General features: G+C 36.7%; 1 protein-coding gene across 2 annotated transcripts in view; it reads right to left on the bottom strand.

Annotated features, from left to right (window-relative positions):
- Positions 1–1,560: 1,560 nt before the first annotated feature.
- Positions 1,561–23,648, bottom strand: part of GABRG3 (gamma-aminobutyric acid type A receptor subunit gamma3) — a 718,893-nt gene continuing 696,805 nt past the window's right edge. Inside the window, exons 7-10 of one of the 2 annotated variants that reach the window (XM_043554901.1) lie at positions 18,867–19,019; positions 15,058–15,254; positions 14,685–14,762; positions 1,561–9,740 (exon numbers count right to left, since the gene is read on the bottom strand). In XM_043554901.1, the coding sequence (XP_043410836.1) occupies positions 9,459–9,740; positions 14,685–14,762; positions 15,058–15,254; positions 18,867–19,019 (710 nt within the window). In that variant the 3' untranslated portion in view covers positions 1,561–9,458. The remainder of the gene's footprint in view (positions 9,741–14,684; positions 14,763–15,057; positions 15,255–18,866; positions 19,020–23,648) is intronic. The other variant, XM_043554902.1, reaches the window with a different exon arrangement.

The raw sequence follows: 23,648 nt of genomic DNA, 5'->3' as shown, positions 1-23,648 counted from the left end.
AATATGCCCCTCCAGGTCTCAGGGTCCCAAATCTTGAGACCTTCAGGGCCTAGCATGAACTCTCTTCTTACTTTACAGGTCAAGCAATCAAGTGAGTGAACGTTGTATGTATTACTTTTTAGTTGAGAGTAGTTTTTGTTGATTTCCGGCAATACTAAAGACAGTCCCTACTAAAGACAGCTGACCTCAGTGTACCATTTGGGCACATTATTTAGTTGCCCCCCTGGAAGAGATGTTATTTTCCAAAGAAAAGTGTGTTTATATTAATTAAAAAGTGAACTTCTACCACAGTAAATGAATGGCCTCAGAAGTTAATTCCATATCAAGGTTTTCAAGACCCTGACTGGCAGAGCGTAGCCACTAAGCACAGGAGTTTTGAAGTTACCTGAAGTCATATTTCTAGCATTTAAATCCTTTTTGTAAGCTTACAATATTGGACAAGTTATTTTAACCCATGTGTCAATTGTCTTATCAGTAAAATAGTGACAAATACAGTACCTCCATCACAGTGTGCTGGAAGGATGGAATAAATTCAATGTGTGAAAATTTCTCAACACATGTGACAGCTGTTATAATTTATCTCTGAAAGGGCCTGCAACTTTGGCCACAAAACAGGGAGAACTTGACAATTCTAATAATAGAAAGTGAGGAATGAACACAAAATGTTCATCAGTGTTTAAGCACAGATTGAAGTAATTCTAGAAGTAATTGCTGAAAACACCAAAATAGGTACTTTGGAGAGGTCTAATCAGCTTCTGAAAATCCAATATCATATTTTATGTCCTCTGTTAGGACTGAAAGCAGAGGTAGAAACAGGCAGAGATGGTAGAAAATGTCTGGTAGCCCCCACCCCACCTTCTACCAGCACAGGGCCATCTGGGAAGAGGTGGGACTATTTTGTTGAAGTCATACTAGGTGAACTAGGTAGGGGACCTGGGTTGTTCACTTTTAGTAATATGTGCTCAATTCAAATAAACTAGAGTATAAAATTTTCTGTCTACCCACAGTGGTGGGAGTTGCGATTGGTTTATAGTTTTCCTGTGTGAAGGTTTGCCTTTATTTAGTATGGGGCTACAGCGCCTTCCCACCAAGCAACTGTTTGGACTTTGGGCGTGGCCAGTCCTTTCAAGATGCATAGACAGTATAGGGTCACTGGCCACACTGTAGTCATCTCCTCAACTGTGGGCAAGGCCCCAGAGGCTGGCATCAGTTGCCTTGACTTGGCTGGAGTGGGGCCTCCTGCTCTCCAGGGATGGGTTAGAAATCTCTGTTCATGGGCTTTGGCAGGAGTGGAAGAGGAAGACACTTCCTTTGGACGCTAGCCACTTATAACCTTTCTGCCAGAGAAGACATTTAACCCTCTCCCCTTCAGCACTACAGAAATGTCTGTGTGGTGCTGGGCAGGGAACTGAGCCTCCAAGAGGGGCACTGGGTGCCATGTCCCCCTGGTGGGCAGGGACCACATGCATAGGGTTACCCTTGACTTTGGCCCCAGCCTGCCTTTCACCATCCTCTTCGTCACCCACCCCAAACCGGAAAGATGCCCATTCCTGGGTCAAGTATTTTTGACAACATGTGCATTTATTTGTATTAGTAGTACAAACGTAGGAATCCAAATACAAATACAGAGTGCGACCCAGCCACCAGGCCCAGCTGGCCCAGGGCAAGGCATGGCCTAGAGGGTGCGGCGGGACCGGACGGGGCGAAGCGGGGCGTGGTGCCGCCCGTGTCGCCAAGGCACGTGGGGCGCAAGTGCGCCCTCGTTTCACTAGGACACCACGAGCTGAGCTGCACGGCTAGCAGGGAGTTACATCCTTGAGAGAGGGGAGGAGGACAGCGGGATCTCAGAACCATCTCGGGACAGTGGGGAGGGGCCCGAGATGGCCCGAAGACTGGGAGTCAGGGCTTCCAAGTCCATGTGGGATGACGGGAGCAGGGACTGTTGGAGGCCACTTGGTGAGTACCCTGGCCTGGTCCTTGGTCCACCTTCCTAGAGAGGGGTGGACACACACACTTGAGCAGGGTGGACCCCTTCTCAGGACCGAACTCATCTACCCTATGTGCTCACAGTCAATTCCAAGATGCTCTCAGACTCTGGAATTCCTCTACCTTCCTCCCACCTGAACGAGATGGCTTCACAAGTAGGAAGAATTGCATTGAGGCAGAGAACAGATCAGTGTTTTTTCCCTCCCTTTCTGCCTGGGGCATTTCCCAGGGCTCCTGATGGTTTACTTTCCACACAAGTTTCAAAAAGAGAGGACAGTCCATGCACTGTGGCTAATTCCAATGTCGCGTGGTTCACACTAGACCTGATCGATGCTTTCTCACGTTGGACATGAAAAATGCATCCTAAACAAGTATGAGGATGGCTATTTGTCACCTCCATCTTGAGAACTACTTCTAGCTTATCAGATAATACTGACCACCTGCACAAATGATCATAGAATCGCTCAGATGTGCACCCAAGTGAAAATATGATCGTGTTCTCAGTAGGAGGCAGGATTGTTTGAACTCAGAACCAACTTTGATCAGGTATTTAAACTTGATTTTTTTTTAAAGAAAGAATGTGGTCCCAAATTTCCAGAAAATATAGAGACTGTCCATTTCTCTCTCTCCCTCCCTCACTCTCTCCCTCACTCCTTTATTCCTTAACTAAACACTTAGTAAGCTAATATACTATCACTAGTAAAACTGTGCTCCTTTCTACTTTTTTCAACTACATTTGGGGTGGTGGGTAGAGTAATACACATGTTAATAAGTTGTTCCAGTTTTACCACTGTACATACATACACAAATACGCACATCACTGCATGTAAACACAAGATGGCCCTTTGCTGCTTACAAGACAACCCAGGCCCAATCCCTGAAAATTATTACTCTTCTAGAATCTTCCATAGAAAATGCAATCATGAGGAATGACCCTTTCACTCAGTCCAGGAGCTGCTTGTAAAGAAAAACATATCATGTAGTTTTATAAATATATGCATGTAAACATTGTTCACTAGCACAAAATTAGTCATTTTGAAGGTCAAGAATAATTGAAAGTATCTTTTACAATATCTTAATACAGTTATTCTAAACAGATAATATAATAGTAAACACTGTAAATGTAATCAATATATTTTGCCTGTGTCTACTTCTATCTAAAAGTAAAAATCTCAAGATAAATTAGGGGTAATAAAAGCCTAGACCCAAATTGTATACTAAGAAGCATATTGATTGTCCTTTTGGGCTAAGAAAATCTGTGGTGTCTGAAGATGCATCCATTTTAGGGAAAAGAGTTCATAGCCAATACATATGTTATCTTCATGAAAAAGAATAACAAAGCCACGTGAGATAAAACAAAACAAAAACAAAAAACCCAGAAGCAACCAATAAAGAAAAAGTAGGTGGAGCGTTCTCTTAAGGAATAATTTCAAATTTGATTGAAGCAGGGTAGACAAAGACTGAAGGGACACAGAGAAGTTATGGAAATGTTTTAGAAAAACAAGTTTTTAAACTATAATCTGCATATCTAATATTTAAGCTAAAATTAAAATTTTCCATTTTCTTCTTAATTTAAGTTCTAATTTTGTTATGATTTGGAAAAAAAACATTAAACCTTTGTTTTGGATCAATAGCTAAGGACTAGTATGGAACATGTAAAAGGATATAGATGATAATAATGGTCATGATGACGATGATGGTGATGATGGTGATAGTTATGATGGTGATGATGGTGATGATGATGATGGTTATGATAATGCAGCATAGTTTATCTTCTAATATCTTACCCTACGTGGCTCACAATTTGAAATTTTAATCAGCAAATATTATGAAATTTCTATTATTACTCTTCTTTCTATATATTCTAGACCTACCCTGCACTAACCAGTGCATGGACTAAATGAATGGGGCAGCTGAACTGAATGGTGGATGGGTTGACTGGGCTAGATAGAGGATGGGGTGGTCTGATCTCTCCATCAAAGTGATTAAACTATTGTTCTCTGTATTGAGGTGCCTTCACTCAGTTGACAAAACTGAAATCCCTCCTCATAAATGTGAACAGTACAGGATAAAATATATTTTAGTAAATTCTAAACAAATAAAAACAATCATTATTTATTCCTAAAAATCAGTCTGAGAGTTAGGACTTCTACTTTTTTTTTTTTTTTTTGGAAATTAGGAATTTTAATCCTTTTGTGAATAACTGATTAGTGGGAGAAATGAAGAAGAAATTCCAAATAATCAGAAAAGAAGAAACTATGGCAGCTACAATCTGTGAGATTTCATTATTGGAAATCAGTCTTCACTATTGTTTCCAATCTGTTCAGTTTAAACTGTTCAACAGACATAGAGAGCCTTCCTTCCCTGCAGGAACCACTATCACCCTCACTTTGTGGAGCTAGTCCACTTGGCTGGGAAAACTGTGTTGTGGTTACAAATTTGAAAAACGAAGTGGTGAAAGTAAGCCATTATCTGAATAATGCAAGCAGAACAATTTAAATTTCCTTTAATTACCTGAATGTTGCATTCAAACAGTGTTTGTTTTGCATGTGTGCATGTGTGTGTACATGCATGTGTATGCATGTGTGTACACAAGTGTGTGTGTATGTGTGTTCATGTTTGTGTGTTTTGTCTTCCAAATTTTCTAGCTCATGTTCCTATATTATACAATCTGAAAAACCTACTTGGTTAGCTCAAAACGTTGAACACTTGTTAGTGGCTGTTCAACTAATTTTTTAGCACTGATTTAAAGTAGTCTAAAATTTGGTTTTTATGTGAGCAGAGTAATAAGAGGATTAAGGTATTTTACTGACAACATTAAAAAGCAAAGCATCATTTAACTAAAGGACATTTTGAAGAAAAATAGTAGGGAATAGCCTCTCTTTAATTTTAATAGAACTAAATCAGGTTATAGCCTGGAATTGCTGACTTGTAATTAGAATAAAGTTGAAAAGAGGAATGGAAATGGTCTAGTCTCTAGTCTTCAAAACTATCAAACATTAAAGAAGGCAAGTTTTTATTCTCCCAGAGACATGAATGACTGAATTATTATCCTGTTATCTCAACATGTACATGCTTTCTCCTTTTAATTATAGAAAATTATTTCTAAAGTAAAAGGTTAAGTAAACAAGGAATACAAGAAGGGATTTGCCATTTAGCCTGAACTGTTATTTATTTATTTATTTATTTATTTATTTATTTATTTTGGTCTTCAGATATGATTATACAATGCAGAAATACTTCTAAATCTTGTCAACCTGAATGTTTCCTACAAGCAAGTTTGAGAGGAAGAAATAGGCACAGATTGCATACTTCCTCAATTTGGGGCAATTTGAAGAAGACTCAACAGAAAGTCATGAATTTACCATTTGCAGTGTATTTACAATCTGTTTGCCCCCCCCCTTATTTCCAGACATCTTTCTGAATATTTTAAGAACAATAGTGTTCTGAACATTCCAGTGTGTATTTATATATGATTATGTGTATCCAAGTCGTTCATTAACTTTTCTTTTTTACAGAAATTGGGTCTGAAACTTCATATTTATATAGTTTATAAATTCTCAGAAAAAGCAGATATTTGTAAGATCATGGAGAGAATTCAAAGTGCTTTGTGTCTTGAGAACATTGATCTGATATAGTGATAAGTATATGCTTGGAAACTAGTTATAATTCTTCAAGTTTGCAAAATAAAGAAAGTTCTCAGTTTTTGGCAGCTGAGATAAAAAAATAATCAAGGAAGAAGAGGTTCTGTTTGTCTTTTTTCTAGCCCTTTAGATAGAGTGCCCCATTGCTTCCTAGTTGTGGCAAGTATACGTTAATGCAAAATGGGGTTATGAAATACCCACCTTTGCTTGCAGAGTATGCTATTTTGCAGAGAAGCAAAAAATATGTCTAGACACTTTTACTGTAGCAAGCTATGGCCAGATAAAAAGACTCAGTGTGAAGGGTGGACACTCACATCCCATAGAAGCATAATTTAGATTGGCCCCAATTTCCCTTATGTAGCCTGAAAATACTTTGCCATGGAGGACAAGCATTTTTTCAACTGAATCGACAAAAACTATTTTCTTACCTGATTTGTTATACAATTAAGGATAAGACTGCTTGGCACACACACACACACACACACAAAAGAAAATCCTGTCTCCATCCATCCATAAACAATAAATAAAACCTGTCATGAATATATGTGATTACAGAAAATGGAAAATCTATGAGATGTGTATGATATAAGCTTTATGTGTTATTTTAAGGCATATGTTGGGTAAAAAGGGGGCAGTATCGGCTGGGTCAAAAGTAACTTATAGTAACATTTTCCTTCTCTGCCCAGTACCTGAGAATCTCTCCTCTGGTCACTGGTATTGAGACTTTGTAGAAACAGAAACTTTCTAGGCTCTGAAGAGGAATTTTTTCTCTAATTTCATTGATGTGGAATGCCTTTTCTTTTGTTTCCCTCTCATCCTGGATGAAGCTTAAAGGAGAGACAGTCACAGTTGTAAGTATGATCCACAGTGGTAAGAAATTAGAAATCCTTTTCAAAATACATAACTCTCATCTCTGCAATTTACAGTATTTCTGTAATACAGTAGCACCTTTAGAATACCAGCCACTTACACAGTTTCCCCACCAGCTGCCATGAAAACACAAAACATATTTCTCAAGTCTAAATGCAAAGCAAGCTGGCCAGAGCTCTACAGGTTCTGGGTCTGGGTGGAACAGCCTTACACCCATGCACCTCACACATACACTACTAACCAAGCATACTGGTGAAGGAGAGTCCCTCAATTTAAGAGAGATACATTTCCTTCACATTCTTCCTGTGCTTCTCCTCTTCCCTCCTCCAAAAGGTAAACTCTTACATAGTTAATGAGCAAGCCCCTGAGCTCTGTACCTGCATGAGGTACATACCATCTCTTGTATTGTGGACTGAAGGCTTATCTCAGAAGTTGAGACTTATAAGAGAACTTGAACAGACAAGCCTGCAGAGAAACTGACATTGGTGTGTTCTGAGGGGATGTTTGAGTTCTTTTTAGTCAGAACCCATTGTGGTAGATTGCTATATGGGCGGGAGTCTATTTTATACTTTGTGAGTGAACATCTATGAGACTCTCTTGAGATAAAAGTTTTCCTTTATGGATAAATGAACCATGAACTAGTGTTTAAATCAGCAGGATGGCTGAGATCAGGGGGAAGAGAATGGTTGGATTCAGCAAATAGGTTATTGGTAAGTATATCCTACACATATAATTTTATGAGTTGCCAACAACACCCAAATATTGAGTAGCTTTGAAATAAGAGGCATCAATATAATTTTTAAGGTAAAAGTAGAGCAAATTTATCTTATAAAAGTGTTCTTAGGTTATGTCTCTTCCAAGAAGAATTTCACTAGAAAATTCATCTCCCTCCATAACTACTTTTAAGACATAACAGGTTGAAATTCTTCATATTGTTAGATATTATAAATTCATAAAGATGAAAATTATGCTTGAAAAGGACTGACTTTGGACCACCTTCCATGGGTACTCAGTACTTTGGTGGGATATGGTGGATTCCTTTGGTCAGGGTGCCTCCAGGACACCACTGCCAAGTGTGGGGGAGTAGTTTATGCATGAGAGACAGAACAAGGATGCTAGTATGTGAAATTCTTCAATAGAGTAGAAATTTCATATAAGCCAATAGGTTCAACTTGTTTCTCCACAAATATTATTTTATGTTTTAAATTGAATTTGCTAAATAGAACCAAATTGGCTTGTGGCCTATGTAGCCACTATTAAATCAAAGTCAGGGAGATGACAGGAAGAAAAGCTGAAGACTTGGGTGTCTCACACTATATAGATTCAGTCCTTGAAAGCTGGGTGATCATACCAATGTATTTGCATTCACTTGATATGAATGATGTTTCATAAATATAAACCGATTTATATTTTACTTTTCTAGCCTCTTCCACTCCCATCCCCTTATGTCTTATCTTAATCCAGTAAATTATGTGAAATTAGCACTTTTATATATTCTCTCTGTGTATTATTTTACCTTTTTTCTGAGTAATAATTGTACTTACAATAGATAATTAAAATAAAATTTTATGGTTTCCAATAAAATTAATTCAATTTTATGGGTGAGAAAGATGAGAAGTACAGAGATACTGGTAGAAAAATTTTAGTACCAAAATTTTAATAATGCCAAAGCATTATTAATGACTGGTGGGACTGTTTTTCCTATCAAGGGTGGGAGGCTTCTTAAGAGTCTTGTGAAGTTACATACTGGTATCCAGTTATAACAAAGAACTAACATCAAGAACTAAGTTAGTTTTGTGTTATAAAAATATCAAAAGAGTAATAATTTCAGGGGATTTTTTCTTTGGGATTTTGCTACATATTCATATCTCAAAGTATAAAATAATTTTGTTCATCAAAATATATCATTGATGATATCCATTGCCCTTTTTTTGCATCTAAAGTTGATTTGACTTGAAAGTTAATTATAACTATGAAAATTTTAAATTCCATCTATATTTCTTTCACACTTTGGAAAACATTTTCACAACAAGGGCTTATGAGTGCTGTATACTTGTCTTTGCAAGATGAAGATAATCATTGAACCTGTAATAGCATAACATACAAAAGATACATACTCTGGGGTTGTGTTTTGGTCTAACAAAACACAACTCTTAAGGTAAAATGTTTAACTCCAACTGAACTAATCCAAGAACGCAAAGTTAAAATACTGCTTACTTTTAGTAGTTTGGAATAGAGTAATAACCTTCTGATGTTCAGAGATAATCATCATTGAATTCAGCAACATGAGAATTTTTCAAATCATATTTTTTTCTCAACTGGAAACTTGTGGATAATGCATATACACCCTTCCTAAACCTAGGGTGAGATTATTAAATAAAGAAATTCTAGGTAACAATGATAGTTCCAGAGTAAAAGAGGTCACAAAGAGAGGAAACCAGGTCAAAACTCACTGCAGTTCATACTTGAACTCAGACTGTCCAGGAACACGGGGATGAGGTCAACATGAGTGTGTCCCAGCAAGCAGTGACTCCACACATGTGGGCACTGGTGCTCCTAAGAGTTGCTAAGGAAAGATATAGAAGGGGTCTTGGCATAAGAGAGCTTCTTGGATATTTGCTTACATGTTTTACAGATTTCCTTGCAACGACAATTGGCAACTGTTTCCAATATCCAAAAACCATTCATAAACATCACCAACTTACAGATTAAATAAGGGATTAGCAAGAATATCACTTTAAAACTCAATTAATGTGTGTGTGCGCACGCATGTGTGTGAGTGTGAAATGCATAATAGAAATGGTTGCCAGGTACTCCGGTGCTGCTCAAAGGTAATGTATAACTTCAGATAAACTGAGCAGTGTTTTTCCTTCCTACTCCAATTGGTCACTACTGGTCTGGGGACAGTGAAAGTAAAGAGTGAAATCTAGTGCTCTTTACTCATCACCACAGAAATATTTAGAGATACAGGTATCCAACCCAATAGACCAAGTTGAAGAGCAGGAATGATGTAGGGAAAAAGACCCGAGAATATGAGTCCAGCTCCAAGATGTCTATGTGAATACGCCCTTTTTTCCAAGATCCGGATTTGCATTCTTCATAGCAGCAGAAGAAGCTCTGACAGTCTTTGCCATCCAGACACTCATAGACGCAGGTATCTTCAAATTCCTGCCAGTACACAGAATTGTTTAAAGTGATCATTGCAGGTGGTGGGGGCCTCACGTCAAGGAGAGAATAGTTCTGTAGGCAATAAGAACAACACAAGAATCATCATGAATGCAGTAAGAACAGCCTGAGATAAATCTAGCAATTAGGTGCATGTTATATCTGTCCACCAAATAAGGAGGATAATGCCATGCCTATTCCCACACATCCCCCATCCCTGAACTGGACATTTCAGTCTTTTAGAGTTCAGTCTGCCAATTAAATATTTGAAAATCCAATACAAAAAAAGTACAATGCAGCTTTCAAAAGTTGCATATCTCAAATTGCTGGTGAGGGAAGCTGAGCACATTTTCAGATATGTATTAACCATTTCAAGTCTCTGTTCTGCCTACTTTTCTGTTGATTTGGAGTAAATATGTACATATTGTATATAATCCCCAAATATTAAGCACTACATATATTGAAATGTGGAGAGATAAATTTGTTTTTCCCTAATTAGTAAGTAGTAAAAATATGGTATTATAAGACTGATGGCAGAATCTTCTTGTTCAATGTAATTAAGGTAAAAAATGAGTTTTCAGTGTGTGGTGGCCAGACACCATTTGTCGCATATAGAGAAATAGCCAAAAATATGTACAATTGGAATGTTTTATTTTCTATTTCCCAAGCTCTCTTCCTGACATGGAAAAGTCAGTGTAGGGCCTGTATAGGAGAGGGGGTGACTTACGTTCACTCATAAATGAGATGAATCACTCTTAACCTTGAGAAGTGTCTTCATATAGACTTGCCAATTCCTCAGGCACTTGTTTGAGTTCTTCCAGATAACTATGAATTATGTATTAAATTGAAGTCTGTTAAGAGGTTATATTTCTAAATTTGACCGAATAATGTGAGAGTATTAAGGATTATAGTTGCCTTTCTGCTTTAGTTTTATTTGTGCTGGTTGAACTGAGGGACTGAAGTGTGCCAATGGAAGTAGTGAAAGCTGAAATCAAGGGAGAGGTGAACACACAAACCCAGTTCTCAGCTGACTGGCTAGATCTGTTGTTCCTTGCTTGGGGAGAGAGACCTTCCAAAATTCATTGGAAAGCATCGTGAATACCTCTTATGCAGCTGATCCTTTAACAACATGGATTTCAATTGTGCAAGTCCACTAATATGCAAATTTTTTCAATGAATACAAGTCCAGTACTGTTAATGTATTTTCTTTTCCTTAATCTTTTTTTAATCTTAATCTTTTTTTCTCTAGTTTACATCAATGTAAGCATATAGTATATAGTACATATAACATACAAAATATATGTTAATCAACTATTTATGTTATCGGTAAGGCTTCCACTCAATGATAGGCTATTAGTAGTTGAGTTGTTGGAGAGTCAAAAGTTATATACACATTTTTGACTGTGTGTGTGTGGGGGGGGAGAAAGGGCAGTGCCCTTAATCCCTGCATTATTCAAGGCTCAACTATATTTTTTAAGGGTCAACTGTATTTTTACCCAAAACTATTTTTACAAGGAAACAGTGTACATCTTTTCTTCTACTTCTGGATTTTAGTTTGATTGAATATGCTCATAGCTATGTGGAGCCGAAAACCAGAGAAAAGCAGGTAAAAGCGTATAGCACTCAGTGTCCTTATTGGTAAGCTTTGGGGCATCTTTTTAATTCAGAAGTATTTGTGTGTGAGGTCCAACCCAAAGTGAGACATCCCAGACCACATGTTCACTAAGCATTGCCTACTCCACACATACCAATGACCAGTCAGGAGCATCATGGAAAACCTTCTACCTTCTTCCACACCTTTGGGCAATGATAGAAATGAAAGCTTTGTTGTTCCATAGGCTCTACTGTGGACACATCTCCTCAAGGTTAATAGTTCTTAAACCTGAGTGGTTATAAAAATCCGTGGGGGGGGGGGTGGTTGCAGAAAAACAAAAAGTTGATTCCTTCTGTATTTCAGTGCATTTGAGGAATCGGTATCTTTTTGGCAAGATTCAGTTGGAAACATCTGCCTTTTTAAAGTAATTGCATATGTGTTTTGACAGTGTTCAGCCAGATATTCATCCTTTCATTTCATCAACACTTTGTCCCTGTGTAGTGACATACAGATGAGAAGCATGGCCATTACTGGCAGGACAGGCCCAAAGGAAGATGTTGACTCAGAATGGGCATCAGAAGGCTCTGAAAGGGTGGGGTCAGCTCCTTAGAGATCTAAAGGGTGATCAAGGAGCTACAGACAAATAAGCAGCCGGGTTTCTGGAGGCAAGGAAACCCTATTCACTTCTTCATTTAACAAACTAAAAACTCCTGATTACTGAAACATAAATAAACCTGATCTAATAATTGAGGGCTTTTAATAAATAAGTAAATAAATATGGAATAAAATTAATTGCATCTTATAATATTGAAGATATTATTATTCTATTATTGAAGATATTATTAACAGCCATATGTTAAACTGCTTACATACTTTTTAAAATGTATATCTCTCACTTATCATAAAAATTTCAAACTGGGCTCAAAATGGAGATTTTAATTAATGCATCTCCAAGGTCACCTACAGCCTGACTCACTCCTGCTTTGCCTGCATGTATGATGCAGTCCCTTGACTTCCCTGGAAACCTGTGCTTCCTGGGTGGCAAGTTCTACTGCACATATGAAGTGGTTAGCTTTGCATTTTACAGGTTAGGAAACTGAGGCACAGAGATGTTCGAACAGCTTGACCCAAAGTGCATGCATGAGTGTTAGTGGGGCCTGCCTCCTCTCCCTCATTGCTTGGAGACTGATCATCTCTGCAGATGTTGGTGATAGAGGGACCCTTAACTAGCCTAACCCTGTGGATCTTTCAACATAGAATTGAATACATTGACAATTTTCATGAAAAGTTTGAAAATTCCCTTTTTTTTTCAAAAAAAATTAAGTTTATTTATTTTGAGGGAGAGAGAGAGAGAGAGAGCACAAGCAGGGTAGAGGCAGAGAGAGAGAAACAATCCCAAGCAGGCTCTGCACTGTTCGCACACAGCCTGACACAGGATTTGAGCTCAGGAACCATGAGACCATGACCTGAGCCAAAGGCAGAGGCTTAATGGTCTGGACCACCCAGGCACCCTGGAAAATTCCCTTTTTCTTTGGCTACTTTATGAACTTTTGTTTAAGATCTCTCTGTGTCTTCTCACCTGGCCTGGAGCCCTTTCTCTCTGAGTTGTTTTTCTATGTACTTTCTTCAAGGTCATTACACTTTTCCTCTTAAAAACAAAAGAAAAAAATTCTGATTTTGTGAAAATTTATTATTATTATTATTTGCTATGTAAAAGATTTTTGGCAATATCTTTTGTATATGAAAGGTGTCAATATTTCTTCTTCCACTCCCAGCTCCCTGGCTGTGTGTGATAATGTGGTTTCTAGGCCTCACGATATGTGTTCTGACTTGTCTTTGTTTACAGCATCCCCATTCCCAACCCTTTCCATTACTTTTCAGTCTGTTGCTATTTGGAAGCATTTGCTGGCAAATCTGTAGTTCTCTGTGGCTTCCCACAGCTATAAAAGTGGCTTCAGCACTCACCTCTGTCAGAACTAAAATGATACACTTTCAGAGTATAGATAACCAAGCAGTCACTTTTAAAAAACATGTTGAAAGGCACTAAACATAAATTACTGATCAGGAGTTAGAAAACCATGTATGGTATATAGGTGGGCATAAAGCATTCAGTGTAATTAGTATAAAGGAATACAAGTAGTTATATATAAATTTTGTTATATGATAAAAGGGTAGCTCACATCAGTAATTTTAAGACATTTCTCTATTTTTCAAAAGTTAAATTCTTACTTCAAGCCATATACTTAAAATTCAGATGCATTACTAATTAAATTTAATAATATTATAAATTGTTGAACCTTCATCAATATTTATAGGGCTTAATTTCTCCGTATTTCAGCTTCCTTGTTAGTAGAATGGGTGAGGTTACATGAACTCACACATGAAAGCACTTACAACATAGGGTCAAACAGAGTAAGTGCTCAAAAGAAAGTGACGGGAGTTAGATCATTCTGAGGGTAGGGAGGACCTTCCCAAAGAGGACACAAGAGGCAGAGACCACAAAAGGAAAGACTGATAGATTTGGCAACAGGAGACTTAATACATGTGGAGAAAAGCATAAGAAACGACAGTGACAACATGGCCATAAAACTGGAATAAAACTACTTAAAAAATATATTAATATGCTTAATTATTCTGTATGCGAGTATATAAATTTTATGTTATATAAAATATAATATACATAATATATGATATAAGTAACTGGCAGATAGTTACTTTTAACTTTAAAAAAGTTAAGACATAAATAAGTTATAAATGTTATATAAAAAACTTACATAAAAGCAGACTTTTTTTACATAAAAAGCAATTCACAGTAATAGAAATGCGAGTAAAAAAATAAACAAGTGAAACATATTCAACTTTGTCAGTAATCAAAGAAATGATAAAGGAACATATTGCAGGAGCCATTTTTCTGTTTGTCTATCAAACCTAATGCAAGGAGAGTTCTGGGTGGTGGGTGTCCCGCATTGCTAATGGAGCCAAGCAACTCTTCTGACCCAGCCATTTTGCTTATAGGAAATTATATTAATAGTCACAGGTATATACAAAACTGCAATGATAAGAATATATATAAAAGTGAAACCGTGTGTATTAGCCCCGTTTCCAGCCACGACTATCTGTGCGTCAATCATTGCATATAATTCAATCATTAAAATGATCCTATAAAATAATATTATAATGCAGAAACTTATTCATAACATATTTTTGAGTTACAAAACAGAAATATGTATGTATATGCTGATCCCTGGGTAGAAGGATTATGATTATTTTGTTCATTTTCCAAATTTTCTAAGTTGCATATTTAAAAAAAAGTATACACACTTTTGAAAGGAGTATGTGCAACACTCATTGTTCTTCAATATATGCATACATAAACAATAACATATTCAATCTTAATTTAGAAGAGTTTTCAGAAATATTTGCACCTTCAATGCTATACATACGGAGGGGGCTTGTAGGCTTATTCGCTCATGAATCCACCTTGAGGAATCTGGATGCAATAACTACAAGAAAACCAGAAAAAAACAATTAGAAAACTTCTATGGAAATCTGCATTACAGATCACCTTAGTTAAGAGAAATCATTCATGTGTGATTACATCAATCCATGTCACTGGTAGGTAAAGTTGAAGAGGTACTTTATGGTTATATTCATATCTTCAGAATATTTGTCTTTTTTTAATGTCTTGTTGAATTAGCTCTTTATATAACAGTGTAGAAGATCCTTAGGAATAAGGATCATTTATTGCAAACTATCCTTCCCCTACCTTTCCAGAAAATCTTTGCTACTGGAACTTACCGATGTTTTCTTCTTAGTGGTAGTTGGTTTTCTACAACTTGAATAGTAGTTGAGGGTGGCATACTCCATCAGAGCAGCAAAGACAAATAAGAAGCAAACAGTCACAAAGAGGTCCATGGCTGTCACATAGGACACACGGGGCAAGGAATTCCTGGCAATGGTGCTAAGCGTGGTCATGGTCAGCACTGTGGTGATGCCTGTACAGGGGATAGTTATCAAGTTGTAAAAGGAACCACACAAAATTCCTCCACTCCAACAGTGTTTTATTTTTAGGTAAATCCTCGTTGACATTGGATAAATGTAATAATACTTTATTTTTAATGTCTATGCAATTTTGCAAACATTTCCATAGAGCTTTTACCATAGTCTTCACAAAAACATTAAAGTACCTGAATTAAGTCAACACCTTTCAATTTATTCAGAAATTCTCAAATTGTCTCATATTTTCTCTTTTAAATATTTTTTAAGTGATACAGTTTGCAGTCCCCCAGACATTTTCTCTGTTCCACATCTCATAGTATTCTTTTGCCAAATAAACCATTTCCTTTCTTGCTTTTTCTTTATGCAATTTGTGAACTCCCACCCTTCTTTAAGACCAAGATGAAGTACCACTTTTTCTGAGGTCCTATTGCATGCACCTCAGAGTTGATAATGTGAATCTGCACTATCTTGTGCCTTCTATGTACCTCATTTCTACATTAGCATAGATAATTGCATATGTCTTTATGGTTTTTGCATGTCTGTCTCCCTGAATAAATTGTGTGATCATTACAAGCAAAACTGTATCTTGCTCATCTTTGCTTACCTGTCAGCAAGAATTGTGCCTAACACATTTTAGGCATTCGAATGGAATGTGTTGATTCATTGATCAATTAGTTAATTCATAATACTTAGTGTTGGTCTGACTTTGACTATTTCAATACTTAGTGAGTCAATTCTAAAGATTCAGAGACTGTGGAAAAGATTTAGAAAAGAGACACCCATGTGATGGATGGTATAAAAGGAAAAAGAAACGAAAAGAGGATGAAGGCTATGAAACATGAAAAAGAATGAAATGACTGGATAATTATTATGCAAAACAAGTTAAGGCTAATTCTACCCTAGATGAGCTCCTGAGAAATCAGAACCTGCTAGAGCTGTTGGACACGCAGGCTAGTGACATGGATCCTGGAATCACAGGAATATGGACATTAACACTCACTACCTGTGTGGCTGAGAGTACTATAAAATATCTGCCAGGCAGTAATACTCAGTGATTAGGTAGACATGATAGATAAATGCACATTAGTTCCCACCTTTACTGTAGCATCATAGCTCCTGTGTAGTGAATGCCTCTCTTACTTCCTCAGGGAGGGTAGCCAGGGCCATTTGGAGGATGAAGCTAACAGCACGGGGTGGACAAGTTAACCATGTGTAAAAGATATTGACCTGGAAGTCAAAGCCCCCTGCCTTGCTCTCAGCCTTCTCAGCATTTGGTCATGTAAAGTCACTTACTTTCTTTGAATCTGTTTCTTTAATCAGTATGGTGAAAATGGAATGCCTCCTTACTGTAGGTGGGAAAGTTGCCATGTTTCATGTAAAAATGGTGTGTAAACTTGGGGCACCTGGGGGGCTCAGTCAGGTTGGTTAAGCATCTGACTTTGGCTCAGGTCATGATCTCATGGTTCATGAGTTTGAGCCCTTCATCTGGCTCTCTGCTGTCAGCACAGAGTGTGCCTGGGATCCTCTGTCCCCCGATCTCTCTCTGCCCCTCCCCTACTTGTGCTCTCTCTCTCTCAAAAATAAATAAATATTTTTTAAAATGCTGTGTAAACTTGAAAAGTCTACACTGATGGCAGGTGTATTTTTATACAAAAAAAGATTTTGTAATGAATATCCAACTTAACTTTAAAAAAAATATGGTGAACATGTCATGCCTACAGAATATCTAGGTAGGAATTTTTTCATTAAATTTGGGGATTTTTAACTTCATTTCTTCAAAAATTTTTATCTTATTTTATTTTATCTCATTCTGTAACATCAGTTACAGCTATGTTATACATCTTCATATTGTCCAACAGACCACTGGGATTTATGTTTTAAAAGCTTTTATCCCTGTCTTCTTCAGATTAGCTAAATTTTGTATGATGGTCTTCAATTATGCCTGAACTTTTTTTCTGCTCTCTTGAATCTGCTCTTAAGCCCATTTAATGAATTTTTCAATTCAACTATTATACTTTTCATTCTAGAATTTACTTTTTAATATACTTTATTTGCTGAGATTACCCATCTGTTCATTCACTAACATTACATTTTCCTCTAAGTCCTTTAACATTGTTAAAATAGCTGCTTTAAAGCCCATGTCTGCTGACTCAAAATCATAGTTGTCTTTTTATATTGACTTTTTTTTTCTTGATCATGAGTCACATTTTCCTGCTTCTAAGAATGTCTAGTAATTTTTTATTATATACTCAATCTTGTGGATGACACCTTACAAAGATTATGAAGTATGCTATCCTTTTTAAAAGCATGTTAAATGCTTTCTTTTGGCAGATAGTTAATTTACTAATTGTTCTCCTTGATCTTCTCATGGCTTGATTTAAACTTTATTCAAAGCAGTCCTACAAGTGCCCCTTTAGTTTTAAGCACAGTCTTTCTGGTGTCTCAACTAAATATTCTGGTGTTAATGACATTTCTTCACTCTTCTGGAGTGTAAATATATTATCTTATCTTCCAGCATTATGTATTTCTAGTATCTCTAGCCCCTTAATGCCATAGTGGTAACTCTTTGACAGGACTTTCATAGTCTCAAGTTGTGCAACCAATACTACATATTATATTGTTTTGAAGCTGATTTTTAAAGTCATGCTTACCTGGCACTTGTAATTGTGAGGTCATAACCCCAAGAACAATTACTAAATTTGTGTTGTAACTTTGCTGGGTGATTTACCAATTTTATTATGCATTTTCTAGAAGTATGCAAAACTAACACTGGCAACAGATATTACAGGTTAGTTTTTTGTTTGTTTGTTTTTTGTTTTTTTTTGCTCAACCAGTACTTTGTTGTTGAACAAACAGAATAAAATGAATACAGAAAAAGCAACATGTAATGTGAGAGATTTTGCAAGGATTTTAAAATTGGGGCAGCTCCCTCTTTTTTCTGAAAGACATTTTTCTGGGAAAACAACTATATATTTAATATATATTACCTGTTTTCACAGGTCAAAATATTGAAAGTTAGGTAATATTCCTGTCATAAAGAAAAATTGATATAAAATGTTACACAATTCTAAAACCACTGAAATTTAATGTTTTATTAAGAGGACTTTTTTGGGGGGGTCAGAGGAAAATTCATGAAGACTTTGAGATTTAGTGTGTAGATTATAGCTGAAAAGAATGATCACTTTCTTGTTTGATGGTAAAGTTGCTATAGACAATCTCTTCTGTTATTGAGAGACTATTTAATGATATCGTGTCTTCAGTCTTCAAAAGTGCATGAAAAGTTGTGTGTCCGTACACTGATGTAATGAGATTTTCAGCATGACAGATTCACAGGACATGACTACATTTTTATGATTGACATCATCCTTAGAGTATCAATGATGCAATTGATTTGTTCTGAATTCCCAACCCCAACTGATTTTAAGTGGCACACATAGAATTCTATTGTCAGAAAGAAGAGTCTAACTTGACTACTTAAAGCAATCCAAGTACATTTGACTAAAGTCTTTTTCACTGTAAGTATTTTTATGAATACGTCTGTGTTAATATTATACAAAATGGTGGAAGAGTTTTTTGTTTTTTGTTTGTTTGTTTGTTTTTTAACTCACCTAATGCTGTTCTTGCTGGTGTAGCATCTTTTTTGATCCAAAATGACACCCAGGATAAAACCACAGTCAGTATACAGGGAATGTATGTTTGAATAGTGAAGTATCCCATTCTTCTACTCAATTCAAAATATATAGTCATGACAACATAATCACCTGTAATAAAGTATTGTCAAAAAGTAAAACAACTTTCTTTGGTTAAAAAATAATTCAGGGGCAATAATTTTGTTAAATATATGACTTGGATAAAAATATACAACTACAGTAGTAAGTTGTGAAAAAAGGTCAAAATGCTGGTGTTCTTAAACTTAATTTTTATAAACTTTATTTTATCTATGGCTTTCAAGGCATTTTACTGGTCACCGGAAAAGACACACAAACAAACATATTAATCGATAGAGGAGACAGATATGTGCATCTATTCTTTGACATATTATTACATAACGAGCTATATTATTACATAACAAGCTTGAGTCCATCTGTGTGTTGCGTGTTTAAAATCAGGGGTAATATGATAGAAGAAGATAGGATTCAGTAGGCAGAGAGTGAAAGATGAGGACCTGAGGCCCCCCGTTAGGGAAAAACACGTATTTGGAAAAATTCTGGGAGTGTCTGACCACAGGAAAAGCCCCCAGGCATAAAGCTCCTCTTAAGAATGTAACAGACCCCACCTACTCCCTCTCAGGTTTCCCTTAGGAATTTAAGGAAAGACCTAGGTGTGGCCATAGACACCCCCCCCCCCCACACTGCTTTTAATGGAAATGAGCCAATCCAGAATGGACAACCCATGAGTCATCCAGCACCCAGAGTCATCCAGAGGGTAAGGGCAGAACCTGAGAAGGAACAAGGGGAAAGGGAAGGGGAGGGGAGGGCTAACCAAAACCTTTTAAAGCAAGGACACTTGCCTAGTGTCGCAGGCATTCACTTTTGAATGTCTCCTTTCTGTAAAGAGAGCTTTCCTACTATTCTTACTTTCTAATCTTATATTCTAATAAACTTTTGCCTGCTGCTCGTTTTGTGTCCACGTCTTAATTCTTCAAAGCAGCAAGAAAACAAATCCGGGTATTGTGGTTAAAAAAAAAAAAAATCCTGCAACAGTAACATAGCAAAATCCATCCTCAAGTAGATCCATAGTCATTTTGTTTTTTTCAATAGTGACAGAGCTATACATAAGCTTTCATACATAAATTTGTGTAACAATTTTATATTTCTATTTTTAAAGCATAATTTTAGCTTATCAATCTTGTACTTTATGTTTTACTCGATATTTTTAGGTTGATGTTATCCTTTCATGACTCCAGCAGTTAGGCTGTGCCAACCCAGAAAACAAAAAGAAGAAATCATTTTATGACTTTGCTTCCTCCTACTACAGCAAAGCTACACCATAAAAGAGTTGGGAGGAAAATAGTTGTTACTAGAGATTCCATAAGATTCCTGGTGGATAAGGAGAAGTTGCATGCTTAATACATGAGACATTTTATTCCAAAATCATCTCTATTTTGTATCTTTTCTGCATAACCTCCTGCTGAGAGGATGTCTATCCCCCTCTTCCCATTTGACTTTCATTCTTCAACATACTGGATTGTCTTTCAGCACCTGAAATTCAGTGACCAGACCTGAACTATCATATCCCCCACACCAGGCTGTTCTCTCATCTAAGCCAGGTCCTTCTCTCTATTCAAGGCACAAGTCCAGAAACCACCTGTTACTTCTTTTCCCTTATTCAATTCCTGCATTGCTCTCAATTCCTTTCCCCGCAAGTACCAGATTCTCTCATAGTCCCTGGCCTGTCTCCTAACAACCAGTCCTTTTCCACTCCAGACCATTCTATGTCCTGCCATCAAAAGGATCATTATAAAACACAAATATCATTATATCCCCTTCCTTATAATCCTTCACCATCATCTTGCTACCTTTTTATTATTGTCATGACTTTAGTATGGTCTCTACTATTCTGCATGCAATACTCGTTTCCCTATAGTCTCTGCACTCTGGAAATCAGATTCTCCCCAGGTCCTCAGACGTACCAAGATTTTTCTCCATGGGTCACTAAGTTTCTTCTCATCTACCTAGGATGATCTTCTTTTCTTTTCCCCTGCATCCCAGTAGTTCCACTCACCTTCAAATCTCAGCTTAGAAATCATTTAGTTCACCACGAAGTCCTCACTGAGCCTTTCCTGACAACTGTTATTCATTCATTTTTATAATTACTAGTATATTCTTCCAGACCAAAAAACTGGTTGGGTTATAGAATATATCATTTTTTTAACCAGTGTTACTTAATGATAAACAATTGATTAGTGTTTATTTATTGAAAAGATCATAATGAAATTTCCATTTTTAGTTTAAAAGATTGACAAGGAGACTATATTGAGCCCATATAAAAACTGCCTTTCAATAATTAGAATTCTTTTTGTAGTGTTCTGTTGTAGCAATATTCAGGATGGTTGATAGAAACATCAATGTTGAGATCATTTTCTGAGAAACATTTAAAATTTTAAGCAAATTAGCATTTCAATGCAAAGGAATCAGAATGATTAACCTGAAGCAATCAAAGGACACAAAGATATATTTCTAATATGAATGCTAAATTACATAATTTCCTGGGGAAATATTGTTGAATTATGTGCAATATTGAAATAACTTTTAACCTTTACATAAAATTTCAGTTAAAAACCAAAGAGAAAACAAACAGTAGACAGAAAAAACAAACATAATAAATCACTCTAGTAGTTATGAACATAGCCCCAACGGAATATCCAAACAGTTGAATAGTTTCTTCAGCTACCATTGTAGGTTCCTGAGAAAGATAAAGAGGGACAATTCCAGAGCAGATACACAATTCATTTTAGCAAATCTCTCTGCTTTCCCCCAACCTAAGGTAAATGGACTCTATATACACCTAAGGTAAATGGACTCAACATATACCTTTGACTAACTCAGAGATCTGCTGAATGTCCCATCATCAGGTATGAAAGTGAGATGGAATGTCAGGGACTCATTCTGGAGCCTGAGTTTATAAGTTAATTGGCTCTTGGTGAGGTTTTGGGACACACTCCAAAATGCAGTTCCAGGGAACTTCATGGTTCCAAATTTCCAGCTTCCATAGGATACAAATAGCTGGGGAAGAGAAGCAGGAGGAATTGTGGGTTCTAGGCCCACTGCCCCTCACAAGAAGACCAACACATAGCCATTATACCACTCATCCTAAATTGGAAGGAAAAGGCCATGGGATCCTAATTTCTAGTTACATCACATATTTCTGTACACACTTAATTGGTTTATGTAGGCCTGAGGTATAATATGTCCTCAGAGGAGGTGAAAGCCCTTCCCTATATCTGTAAAAGTTTCTCAGACAGGTCAAGTGCATGAGTAAATTATATTTGTCATTAGTTTTAGGGTTCTTAATTGAAGAATGATGTTGTTCCTTCTATCTGCTCCCTTTCTGCAAGTGTACATATATCCACACATATACATCCACATACATAGACACTCACATACACCCATGGACCCGGTCTACTCCAACTTGGGTGTGAAGTCTCAGGTCCTGCCTCATGCTCCTTGGAAGCTTTCTTTCCCTCTCTGTGATGTTTAATCATGCACCATGATCAATGTGCAGCTTTCCTAATGCAGTTTACAAACTGGACCAGAATGTTTTTGATTTTCTGTGATCAATTCTTTTCAAACAAAGGTACCTGGAGTCTTGGTTAACTCTTATGGCAATAATAAGGATCTAGCAACCACAGAGATCTCCATAGTCTACCCTGGAATGTGCCTGGTGCCCACTTTCTGGGGGAAAAATGGCATAGAAATAGTTGGGGAGAGAATGAGAAACTTCTCTGATCCATCAAGGTAAAAAGTCATCTTGGGCCCAGTGGATTTAAAAGAAAAAAAAAATGGCTCTTTTTGCCAATAGTTCATTTTTGTGACTTTCTTTCCCTGAGCCAATGTAAGGAAAAATATATGAAATCATTGATTACTTTTTGAGACAGCATGTGTAGTACTACTTTTTAGCACAATGGCACAGAGTAGGCAGTCAATACACATTTAAGAAATAAACATTTATTAAGCTAACACTATGTTTTATGAATTTGGAAGTATAAAGATTAATAACATGCAGAAAGTTCCTTCAAGGCTGAAGACTAGCCACATCTTCCATAATTTACCCCAGCATTGTTCCCAGAGAGAATTATTATAAATCAGTACTTATTCCATGTCATAGATAACCTTATTTATTTATTTCTCCTTAGGCAACAAAACTTCCTTTGAATCTCTTTTAAATATCATTGTTATTTCTCCAGACTTACTCTCCTTCTGATGGCCTTGCCTTCTCTCTGCCTTACAGTGGTATTTTCTCTTGGTCTCCTTTCAAAATATCCTAAGTTAATACCTCTTAAAAGTCGGCTAAGGTGTGGTAATCAGCAATGTTATGTATAAAAGAGCCTAATCTTCTCCATTTTAATCTTCAAGTTTGCCCTGGGAAAACTTACCTTATTCTTTTGCTTTTGACATTCGTACATGAAAATAAATTCTTGATTTTAAGGAATTAAATTTATCAAGCTTTTATTTTATTGTTAGTGCTGTTGTCTTATCCTTGAGAATCTGTTTCCTAACCTAAGATCATATATTGTACTGTTTTTGTCTACAAGTTTTATTTTTATTTTTATATGTAGCTGATCGTTCTTCAAATTGAAAATTTTAAATTCCATGATCAGTTGTCATAATATCATTTGTTGCTACCCTCATTCATCTTCAGTGCCACCTCACATATCCTTATAAGTATGG

The sequence above is a fragment of the Prionailurus bengalensis genome, chromosome B3 (genome assembly GCF_016509475.1).
Source record: "Prionailurus bengalensis isolate Pbe53 chromosome B3, Fcat_Pben_1.1_paternal_pri, whole genome shotgun sequence".
NCBI lineage: Eukaryota > Metazoa > Chordata > Mammalia > Carnivora > Felidae > Prionailurus > Prionailurus bengalensis.
Note: the sequence above shows the minus strand (reverse complement) of the source record. Positions and strands in the feature narration are given on the sequence as shown.